This window comes from Podarcis raffonei, chromosome 10 (genome assembly GCF_027172205.1).
Source record: "Podarcis raffonei isolate rPodRaf1 chromosome 10, rPodRaf1.pri, whole genome shotgun sequence".
Classification (NCBI taxonomy): domain Eukaryota; kingdom Metazoa; phylum Chordata; class Lepidosauria; order Squamata; family Lacertidae; genus Podarcis; species Podarcis raffonei.
The window spans coordinates 4676701-4689021 of NC_070611.1; the positions used below are offsets into that span (position 1 = coordinate 4676701).

The window sequence follows — 12321 nt, forward strand, 5'->3', positions numbered from 1 at the left end:
ACCATTTGTGATGTAGACTTGGTTGGGTTTGGTGCCTGATCATGTGGGAAATACTCCTGGTGGTACTTTGAAAGATATGAACTACTGTGGTATTCCTTAAATGATAAAATTGGAGTAGGAAAGGGATGCTGATTGCTTTTAAAATAATTAAATAACCAGTATTTTAAAAAGAATTGTCACAGTTGTTTAAAACAGAGTTACTTCCCCCTTCCAGAACATCAAAGCCCCTTTGAATAAACGTGCGGTTCCCTCAATATCCCCCTCCGAACATCTACAATCCTGGTGGGTCACTGAAGGAAAAGAAAGTGAGTGAGGGTTATGAATAAAATATGCATTAGAAACAAAACAAAAGAGTCAAGGGAGACATCTTGGATATCAGCTCTCTTCTGAAAGTGAAAAAAGACAGAATTTATTTTGCTCGCAGCTAGACAGAGATGTCAAGATAGATTAACTGTCATCTCAAACGTATGTTAAGGGACCATTCAGAAGCAATATTCTTTCGTCCACTATTTTAACAATGTATTCTTTGATGCAGTATTCTTATTGGGAAAATATGGGATTCTGATATCAGAATGGTGTGTTTTCAGTTACCTTGGATTAATAATACCCAGGTAAGTATGTTTAGATGGCTGCCTTCCTTAATGGTCCATGCCATGACCAAAATACAATAAGGTCAGATTTCAGACTTTGTTATGGATTGATGAAAGGTGTTATGCAGACTGCAGTATGTTCTAGAACAGGGATTTGTGAGAAACCTTTTGGAACTACATACCAATGGAGAGCAGAGCCAAAGGCAAACGTGGGTGGATCCAGTGCTTTTTTTCCTTTAAAAATGTTTAGGGGTACTTTCATTTTGATTCAAGAAAATAAAGACAACGTACAAAGAACATGCATTACCTCATATTACACAGCTGACAGCTCACAGTAACTTCCAGATTGGCATGAGGTTTCATCAGTAAAACACCACACATCCACATTCCACACTGCTTCACACATTAAATGCTCACTTCCATCTGAGACTCAGGAAACACTGGGAAAGGAAATGAGGCCACCATTGGGGGTAGCAAAATAACTGACGATTCACTGTGCTAGAGAAGAAACTAAAAAATTTAATTTTTTTAGTTTCTTTTCCTGTTATATTCACAAAATGTTTAGGGGTATGCGTACCCCTGCATACCCCCAGAAAAAAGCATTGGGTGGATCAATAGATATGGCACATACCTTGGTTCAGTAGGCTACATTCCAGCTTTGCACACAAACACATCCTCTCCATCTCAGCAAGCAAGAAGCATCATTGCAGTTCAAGGACACAATCCAGGCAGCAATACATGCTCAGGTAAGCTGCAGAGTAGAGATGGCAAAGGGAGAGAGCAGGTATGGCCTGCTAAGAGCCCTGAAGGTCAAACAGAACAGGGGCCAAATGAGGCCCTTGAGTTTTTTCTGCATTGCATTGCATTTTCATTCTGCCCAGGCAGGCACTGGAAAACTTTCTGGGCTCATGGGACCATTTATGAACAATAGGAACCGCTGCAGGCACCATGGACACCACACACTCATTCTCCCCACAAGTAATTAGGCTGAGGAGCTGAGGAGGCAAGAGTTAACCTTCCCTCCCCCAGGGCACAGTGATCACTCCACGCCCCCTTCCTACCCACCAATATGGCTTGGAGCCAACACAAAGCCATTTTCAAGCCTGATTACAATGGAGGGCGAGGTATTTCTTTCTTTTTGGATGGGGTCACAGCTCTCCAGTTGACTCCCCCCCCCCATTACCCCTTCTGTTGGCTATCATGGAAGGCTTCTTTTGAGCCAAATGTGGTGAGGAAGGTCTCAGCTGGGAACCAAAGGGATAATCTTTTTAAACCCAATGTGTGTGTGTGTGGGGGGTGTCCTGTAGAGAAGTCACAGCTGTAACACCCCCACCAAAAAAACCCTCTGTATGGCAATCAAGCTTGGAAAAAACCACACTGGCTAAGAGAAGGCTTCTTTCAATGCTAGTTGCAGCAGGGGAGGGGTGAGAAAGAGGACCCTGTGGGCACCAGGGTTTATGGGCACCCATGAGTACCACGCTGGCAACTCGTGCTCTAAGGAGTGACATACAATACATGAGCCTGCCTTTTATCCTCATAACAGTCACTTTAGGCTAGGCTAAGGTCGGTAGTCTAAGAGGAAGGTTAGGCTACGAGAAAACGATGGTCAAAGGTCATCCCATTTGAAAGCTTCTATGGACTGTGCAACTCTACTGCATGCCTCAAAAACAGTATGGTATATTGTACATGTTTCTGCATTATATGTGCTAGTGGTACATAATGAGGCATGGCTGCCTTTCCAGCATCTGTGCCACTGCTGTGTACCTTGATGGGGCTGCAGTAAGGTGAGGCAGTGGCAAGCTCAGGGCCACATGCTTGTCCCAGCAGGATCACTTCCACCAATCTGGCACTCCCATTGGTGACCTCAGCAGCCTTGACTTCACCGCCACCCGGTCCCCGCCCCATTGAGCTAAGCGGCAGTAGTGCTGCTGTCATTGGCCACCTCTACACATTATGCATATTTTAACCAACTTGATGATTTGGGTCAAAGCTTGAAGCAGCCTTTCCTTTTCCCACAGGAATTCATCTGTAATTCATATTACTATTTTGGAAGATCTGCCTTTTGGGACATCAGTGGCAAGACTGGTTGCAGTGGACAGAGATATAGGGGACAGAGTCTACTATGAATTTGTGCGCAGTTACAGAGGTTTTGCTATTGATTCTGGTAAGGTAGGATCATCAAACATTTCACAACTGGGAAAAATGCCTCCAAATCTAAGTTATGAAGAACAGCAGAATGCATCCACTCAGCCTGTGGTACACTAAGCCAAATAGACTCCAGCATCCATACATGGTGCTAGTGTTGGGATACTGCCAGGGAGATAAAGTCCATCTGAGCCCCCAAGCTCGGTGCCGGACGATCCATCGACCTCCCGTAGTCAGGCAATATCAGCAATCAGCGGCACGAAGCCTCAGGCTTGTGCACACTCTGTTAGCAGAATTCACACAGCAAAAGTTGCACAGCAGGAAAGCATATTTACAGTTTATTCAGCGTTGGTCAGAACAAAGGAAGACATGACCGTCTGCTCCGACTGCTCAGGCAAAACAGCAGAAAACGAAAGGAACAGACAACAGAAACATCCTGTGAGACAGGAAATACGCAGGCTGTGACACACACATCCTGCTCCCTTTTAAGGTGGAACGGAAATATCCCAACAGCTAGGCCCACCCTCTACCTTGCATTCCAAGCAAGCAACACAACCAGGAGTTTTATCATGTCTCATTGGACGGCCACCAAAAATGGCCGGTTTCATTTAACTTTGAAGTCTGCAACAAAAGGCTCCAGTGTCCTGAAAGAAGGGTTGGAAGAATATAGGAAGCTACCTTATATATTTTTAAAAGTGAGAATATTGGCCCATCCTGCCCAACTGGCTGCCTTATATGTTAAGAAAAGTGACATTATTGGCCCATCTTGCCCAATGTTCTCCATTCTGACCGGGAGCAGCTCTGCAGAGTCTAGGGCAGAAGTGTCTCCCAACCTGGATGCCTGATTCTTTGAACTGGAGATGTCAGAGATTTAACCTGGGACATTTCCCTACAATGTTTGTGCTCCAGCACTCACTTTCAGCCTCTCCCCACAGACAGGAGCGTAGCTAGCTGCTCCGGCACTTGGAGCTGCGGGAGCGGGACGATCCACACACGGGGGGTGGCACGGCGATCTGCCCAGGGCTGTGCCATAGCGATCCACGCACAGAGTCCGCCTGGCAGAATCAAGCCCCACGCTGCCATTTCAGACAGCATGGGGCCCTGAGCATCACTCCCAGGAGAGACGCATGGCTCGGGCATGCTGCAGGCCAGGCCCCGCAGTAAGTGCCGCCCCCCCATGGTGTGCCATCATGTCACCCCCGTCAAGGATGACACCCGGGGTGGACCACACTCACCTTCCTATGCACCTGCCCATAGACTCAAATACAGTGGACGCTCGGGTTGCAAACGTGATCTGTGCAGGATGCACGTTTGCAACCTACAGCATTTGCAACCCGCAGTAGTATGTCTGCGCACGCGTGGGTTGTGATTCGGCGCTTCTGTGCATGCACCAAGCGCGATTTAGCACTTCTGCACATGTACGACTGCCAAAACCCGGAAATAACCCAAGGTATGACTGTATAGTGGAAATGATTTCATTGTCAATTTCTCACTGCAAAGATTTGGTTCCCTTAATCATGAATTCTGGAAATTTTAAGCATGGAGGATTAGATGATGGACAATAGAGGGGATAAGAATATAAACATCAAAGGTCTGTAGTATTTAATTTAATACTGTGAGAGGACATTCTCAATAGATGTTGAGAGACTATTTGGAGATGATAATAAACTATGTTATTTATAATATAATACTAATGTAAACTATAAAATACAATCAACTGATTGATTAGTATGCTGTGCTACAATGTGTTTAGCTGCTTTTGATGTAAAATTAATGATTATGTTGAAACTGATATTTTTATGTATTTAAAACTTAATCTAAACCGCTTTGTGACCTGAAAGTCAATTATGCATATTTGACTCATGCTCATCTTTTAGGCCTATTTATACCTAATTGATAGCAGTGTAGTAATGCTATCAGCATGCCTAGCTCAAATAAGCAGATCAATGGGACTTGAATCCAATCTGATATAAACACAATTCCTATAAAATAAAGTTACCCACCTATAGAGGAAGCTTATACCTTTGCCAAGGTATCATTCTAAACTGGTCTCTTATATCTTGCTTCTGTTTCCATTACTTTAAAATGTTTTGCAGTGTCAATCAAGGCATTCTCTCCCCTACCCCCAATATATATATATTTTGGTACCTAGATACTGGTGAAATTACAACCACCTATCGTTTGGACTATGAAGACCTCACTTTCCCCCATAAAACGGCATTGGAAATCAGAGCTTTTGACAATGATAGGTTGCATTCTTCCACTGTTCTGCTGATTATCACACTGCAGGATGTAAATGATAATCCTCCATTTTGCACCCAAGACCTTTACATGTAAGTGTCTGAAGTACTTTCTATAGTCGTCGTTTTCAGTAGTAGAAAAAAAAGTGCTCAATTTTAATTGTAAGGGTTGCCATATGCCTGTAAATATTGGCAGTGCCGTTTTTCCATAAAAAGCTCAACAACTTTGTCAAAAAAATCTCAACACGGATTTTCACTGTTTGAAATATGGCAACCCTATTACCGTATTTTTCCCTCTATAACACGCAGATTTTTTCTCCTAAAAAGGAAGGGGAAATGTCTGTGCGTGTTATTGAGCGAATGTGTGGTCCCTGGAGCCGAAAAATCAGGCAAAAATCAAATCGCGCTTCACGGAGAAGGGAAACCTGAAAAGAGGAAGCGGCTGCTTTCCTGCATTCTGCCTCAGGGTCTTACTGCCCACCCGCCTCTGTTTCGTTGCTGTGTTTGCTGAAACAGAACAAAGAGCAGGGAAAGCCCCTCCCCCCCAGGCAAGCAGAGGGGAAAGCAGAGTGTCGTTCCTTCTAATTCCTCTCTGTGCTCCGGTGCTGCTGGGGGAGAGGGAGAGAGAGAGGGGGAGGGAGAGAGGGAGGGAGGGAGGGAGGGAGAGAGAGAGAGAGAGAGAGAGAGAGAGAGAGAGAGAGAGATGGCTGGCTTGGGTGGGGTGAAACTTTTGCCTTTCTTTCCTCCCTCCCGTTAAATCCCTCTCCTGCATTCTTAGCCAGCTGCTTCTCTGCACACCCCTCTCATGTACCTTCTTTGTTTTTCCTTCACTCCCCACTTAAAATGTGGTTACAAAGCATAGATCCACATGGATCCTCAGGATCTTTGCATTGGGTCACCCCAAATTCACCATCAGATCACATAGCATGTCCATGGCCACAGCCTGCCCCCCCAAAATCACGCACCCACTGTTGCCTGGGGCTGCAATGGTGCAAAAACGTGGTTAAAAAGCATGGATCCACATGGATCCTCAGGATCTTTGCATTGGGTCACCCCAAATTCACCATCAGATCACATAGCATGTCCATGGCTACAGCCTGCACCAAAAAAATCACGCACCCACTGTTGCCTGGGGCTGCAATGGTGCAAAAATGTGGTTACAAAGCATGGATCCACAGGGATTCTCAGGATCTTTGCATTGGGTCACCCCAAATTCACCATCAGATCACATAGCATGTCCATGGCTACAGCCTGCACCAAAAAAATCATGCACCCACTGTTGCCTGGGGCTGCAATGGTGCAAAAATGTGGTTACAAAGCATGGATCCACAGGAATTCTCAGGATTTTTGCATTGGGTCACCCCAAATTCACCATCAGATCACATGTCTGTGGCCACAGCATGAAGCACAAAAATGATACATCCACTGTTTCATTCAGAATGTTTTTTCCCTTGTTTTCCTCCTCTAAAAACGATGTGCGTGTTATGGTCAGGTGCGTGTTATAGAGCGAAAAATACAGTATATCTAGTAAACAGGAGTTCAGTTCTGACTTATCTGGGTGTTGCGAAGATGGCTGAGGTCATTTTTTTTCCATGTGCATTTTCAGCTGTGCAGAAAAAAAATGTGACACCCTCCGCAAATTCCAAGTTTAAAATGTTTGCTCATTTTGATTACTCTCAAATGTTCCTTCTTGCCCCCATAACATCAGCATGCAGCCTGACCTGGCCATGCAATGTTGTGACATCCTGTTCACCATGGAGGACCGGTTAGTGTAATCACCCTTGTTGATTAACCCAGAAGGGAGATTTACAAGTAGAGGGAAACAGCCAAATGATTCAGCAAGGAGGCAGACCAGAAGGCGCAATGGGAAATCAAGGAAGCAAACAAGCAAGCAAGTAGGGTGGTACATTAAGGAATCAATAATGGAGGAAGTCTATAAGCAGATCAAGCTGTGCCTCCCCAGAATGAAGATCTTAGCCGGAGCCAACAGAATTATAAGGCCAGATGTGTTTTTCTGGATCCATTACGTGACCTGATCTCTGGTAGATTGCACACTGAAGTACTACCTTCAACCATCTGCCCTAGTGTAGTACTCAAGGAATCAGGTTAAAGCTCCTACATGCATGCTTCCAGAGTGGTGTGGAGAGCAGAGATCCGGGTTTAAAATCCCTGACACTTTACAGGAGGAAGCAGGAACAGCCTAAGGAGAAAAGGTGCCACAGAAAAAAAAATGGTTTATGTAAATGTTCAACCTCTTCAATCTGAATGTGTTGTCTGGCACTTTCAAACCAATTTCAAGCATGGCATTTGGGGAAGCAGTATTGGCTACTAGTTGACACTGCAAAACCCAAATATCAAAGCAAGTCCAAGAGTATTCAGTGAAGCCAAAGTTCTGAATGTAGGATGTTCACTTAAAAAAAAAGCATGATCAGGGGTGTAGGAAAGAGGGGGCGGGGGGGCGGTCCGCCCCAGGTGCCATCATGGAGGGGGGGTGACAAATTATCAAGGAACAATTACTGCCCTACTAGGGTGGTTCATAATTATTGTTTTTTGAAAATGTCTGCTCTGAAGGTCTTATCTTACTACACTAGGGATTATATAGATATATGAAATTTCATGCATATCAGTTAATATATTGACCCTCCTCCATGAAAATAGCTGTTTACTTGGCCGTTTTCCTATGTGGTGAAGGCTGAGATTTCAATTCAGTGGAGCAGGGTCAAGATATTAACTGATATGCATGAAATTTCAGATATAGCTATATAACCCCTAGTTTTGTAAGATAAGACCTTTTGAACAGGCATTTTTTTTAAAAAAAGTTTTTTATGAACTACCCTACTGCCCCACCCTCTGCTGGGCTTCCTGGGTCCTGGAAAGTCGGCCTATGCGAAGAAAATGAGACGAGGCCAAGTCGATTAGGCCTTGCCTTGCCTTCACCCCGCCCCCTGCACACAGCCGATTTTTCATGATTTTACTGCTGTGGTGGTTTTTGTGTGTGTTTTTTTTGTAAACCACTTTGCAGGTTTTTAAAAATAAATTTTATGAAATAAATAAACAATAAATATAAATAAAATAACTCAAGCCAAAACACAATCCATCCTGTAGATTTAAGTATCTGTCCATAGTCGCCTACTTGTTTTCAGAGGCCCAGAATCCACATTCCTTTGTAAGAAAATATGAAATAATGTTGGTGTGTGACAAGAAATTTTCCGCACCGGGTACCACCTGACCTTCCTATGCCTCTGTGCATGATGTCCTGTTTTTATCATGGGTATGTCAATTAGAGTTACATGCATGTTCTCTATGGATTTTCTCATTTATAGCATTGAAGTGCCTGAAACAATTGCTATTGGGACTCGCTTGTACACCTTAGAGTGTGGAGATAGAGATGGAACACCTCCCAACAATGTTCTCACCTTCACACTGGATGATTATTCCAATAATTATTTCACGCTAGCTGGCAATGAAATCAAAGTATGTACTATCACAAAACACTTTACTGTGCACAAGTGTGTGTTAGCCAACTAGATTGTGGCTTTTAACTATGCACATTTTTAAAATATAACTCCAGTCTGATTGTTAATTACAATTGTTAATTGAAAGACAATTTGTGTTGACATAGATATTAATACAGAAGGGTAGGTGCTTGACTATGCAGAACTAAGAGATCACGGTGGTATGGTTTGTGACAGTAATTCCGCGCTGAACAGCTCTTGAAAATCAACACCAAAACATCTGACCCAGTTATGCATCTACATAGTTTGGTCACTTGTCATTTTATTATATAACACTTGGAAATTGAATGTGTGAACTATCTCCTTGGGGGGGAATGTAAATGGTTGGAGGTGACATGATGCTATCATCCATGGTGTTAGATCTGTAAAGACTTTTTCACTCATGTGGACGTCATTTGCTGCTGCAGTCATCAAATGACAAAGCAGGAAAACCACAATATCCCAACTTGTATTTATTCTAGTCTCGTTGTTCTTAAGCTGGTTTTTCTCATGCACCACTTAAAAATTGCTGTAGTTCTTGGTGTACCAATTAATGGTTTTTTTCTGCCTGTTGTAGCAATTTTAATGAGTGCTGTACTAGATCATAGAACTGTAGAGTTGGAAGGGACCATCAAGTCCAACCCCCTGCAGCCTAGAATAGCATTAACTTTTTTTGCTGCTGCATCACACCCTTGATTCATGTTAAGCTTGTGGTCTACTAAGACCCTTAGATCTTTTTCACACGTACTACTGGCAAGCCAGGGGTTCCACATTTTATATTTGTACAGCTGCCTAAATTTAGAACTTTGCATTTCTCTCTATTGAAATTCATTTTGTTAGCTTGGGCTCAGTTCGCCCAATAGCAAAAGCTCTGTACAACTGATATATGCAATTCCTTCCCAGTAATATAAATATAAATTTTCCCTATAGGTTGGTCCTCAGCACCTAAACTGTGATTCTGATCTGTTTGCCACAATGCAGTTCAAGCATATACTGATGATCCAAGTTTCTGATGGTGGGGAGCCACCACAAACACGTAAGTTGTCCTGAGCACGTGGAAGACCTAGATGTATCTAGATTCATGTGAAGGAAGATCACCTTCTCAGCAAAGACCCTCTTACCCCAGAAATCTGGGGCTGGACAGGCTTCTGCTTACCCACCATGAGTTTGGGGGGATACAATAGAAATATCTCCATTGACATAGAAAGGCATAAAGCCACATGAAAAGGAAATGTTTTCAATCCTTCTCCCAAATCCCTGTGATTGGAGTGCCCTGGGGAAACAATTCACTGTGATTAAAAACTGAAATAAAAGATTCCCTCTACCTGTCAACCCCCCACAAGATGCATAGCTCTTGCCACCCACATTTGAATTCTGGCTCATTCAGTAAAATCCCGTAATAATAGTTGTTTTTGAAGCACCGATCTGGCATTTATAAAAGAGCAGTTGAAGGTTTTGTGGATTGAAAACAGGGCTTTCTCTGGGATCAGAATTTTTGGAGTAGGACTGAGAAGGGGGGAAGCTTGTAGGCATCTAAACCATCTTCCATCAACTAGATCTGTCTTCCTTCCATATTCTTTCCCTCCCATGAATCCAAGTCTTGCTCTCTTCTCTAACACCATAGGATCCAATTTCATCGCTGTATGCCAGGCACACCCTAAAACCTCAGTGTTGCAGCAATACTAGCTGAAAAGGGAATATAAAAAATACGATACCCCACCGAAAGCTCTTGGCACTTTTGTTATCAGAAAAATGCAGTCTCAATCAGAGTGTAATTCTCATTGTTCTATCAGTATGAAAACAAATATTTTTGTTTCTACCACTACCCTTGCTGGTGATGGGAACATAGATGATTAAATGTTTGTTCTAATTCAGTCACCTCTCCACTCTCAATGGCAAGCCTTTATGCCCCTCCCCAAATTAGCACAATCGGAGGAACCCCTGTACTCTTCCCCCCACACAGGGAACATCCAAGAGGGATGGGAATCTCAGTCACTTTGGGAATTTCATAGAAGGACCACCTACTGAGGCTTTGTGGTTTGCATGAAGGACTAAAAAGAAGAGTGGACCACATTACTTGCTTGTTTAAGAGCAATGTGTTATTTTGTATTTTGTGATGTTTATTTGTAAATATGTTAAGGCTGTTTTGCAGTGAAACTTTGAAACTCATTCTTGTGGTGGAGAGCAAATTCATTTCTATTTTGCACAAGGTCCAGATCAGGGATTCTTCATTTGCAGCAGCTCTAACAAACAGAAGGGTTTGTGTTCTAGGGACATAAAAGGAAGGGGACAGCTTACAGCTAGGACGACAAGTGCAAAGAGTGTATAAATAAGCCCCCTAACTACTAAGCAGGGCAATCACCACTGAAGGCTTTTCATGTTGTGTTTTTTATAAAGATGCCAGCCAGGGCCACTAACAGGCCTTGGCAGGATTAGATGTCCAGAGCAAAACTGCAACTTCTATTGTTCTCCTGTTGACTGGGCAGAGGGACCGAGATGGGAAAAGAGAAGGGAGGTATACCACCTACCCCTTTTGAAGCCCTCAAGGAAAATCCAGCTGATTTGGGGAAGCATTCAGCAGCCACTCTGGCCCATTAGGTAGGCAAGACCTAGCTGACACACCTGGCTGCTGAATTTTAATCCTTCTGATTCCAGTAGCCCTTTTCTGTCCAAGCCTAGGCACCTTCATGGCAGTCAGATCATAATCCTCTAGCAATACACTGCAGACAATCTATGAGGCAAAGTTCTCCAGCAACATTCTTTGAAACTTGTTTATTGCTCATCTTCTTTTTTTAAACCCCCTTACAGGCACAATTAGGGTTATTGTGAAAGTAACCCGTACTAATGAAATAGATCCTCATACTGGCACAAATATATTCCGCGTGCTTGAAAACAGCAGCATTGGCACTGTGGTTGGAAGAGTCGCCTTTACAGACGAAGACTGGCCATTCAATAATTTGAAGTACACACTTGTTGGCGATGGTGCAGGACATCCTCCTAAGTTTTATATAGAGCCAGATACAGGTATTGCCAATTCTTTTAAAGGCTTCTCTGCTCAAGAAGAATGAATGCCACAGGAAGAAAATTTGCCTTAGCTTTCATCCAGCATTTTACTGGAGTTAAGAAGAGAACATGGTTTTAGGCAAGATTCAGTCCTGGACCTTACTAAAGTGGTCTTGGTTCTAAACTGGTGTCTGCCATCAGTAATGGACCAGAAAGGGTGAACAAATTGAAACTTAATCCAGACAAGACAGAGGTCAGTCTGGGTCAGTCAGAAGCCATAACAGGGAATAGGGATTCAGCCTTTGCTCCTGGACTCAGCCCTGAGCCTGGATGCCCAGGTCTCTGCTGTGGCAAGGAGGCCATTTGCATAGTTAAAGCTAGTGCACCAGCTGCATCCATTCCTTGAGATGCCCAATTTGGCCAAGTGACACACAGTTCAGTTACATCATGTTTGGATTACTGCAATGTGCTCTATGTGGGGCTGGTGCCATGCTATTTTTATTGGAATTCTTTGTATGTTTTAAACAGATTTTATATATTAAATAGTTTTGATTCTATTGATGTTTCATATTTTAATGATTTTTTTTCTTCGTTATAGTGATTCTTGTTTTCATCATTAAGCGACCTTGAGCCCTGTCAGGGGAAAAGGCAGGGTGAAAATAAATCTGTCATGTGTGCTGTTCCGTAATGTTTATCATGCTGTAACACCATTTTATCTGATCCAGGATTTTCTGGCACTACCTAGTTAAGAGACGCGGAACCTGTGGCTTTCCAGATGTGGTTGCACTACAACTCCCACACCCCTTGATTGTTGACCATGGGCTGATGGGAGCTGAAGAGCCACAGATT

At 43.4% G+C, this 12321-nt stretch overlaps 1 protein-coding gene across 1 annotated transcript; it reads left to right on the forward strand.

Moving 5' to 3' along the window:
• Positions 1-1354: 1354 nt before the first annotated feature.
• Positions 1355-11679, forward strand: LOC128422467 (cadherin-related family member 3-like). The gene is made up of 6 exons (XM_053406528.1): positions 1355-1374; positions 2609-2754; positions 4888-5068; positions 8299-8449; positions 9400-9505; positions 11278-11679. The coding sequence occupies exons 1-6, from the start codon at positions 1355-1357 to the stop codon at positions 11535-11537; spliced, it is 864 nt and encodes a 287-aa protein (XP_053262503.1). The 3' UTR covers positions 11538-11679.
• The last annotated feature ends 642 nt before the right edge of the window (positions 11680-12321 follow it).

Bases quoted from the DNA above. Each gene is read 5' to 3' on its own strand.
- LOC128422467 (XM_053406528.1), top strand. From the start codon at position 1,355: ATGGCAAAGGGAGAGAGCAG. The intron at 2,755-4,887 runs GTAAGGTAGGAT...TTTGGTACCTAG, and splicing joins AGGTTTTGCTATTGATTCTG to ATACTGGTGAAATTACAACC. The intron at 5,069-8,298 runs GTAAGTGTCTGA...TCTCATTTATAG, and splicing joins TGCACCCAAGACCTTTACAT to CATTGAAGTGCCTGAAACAA.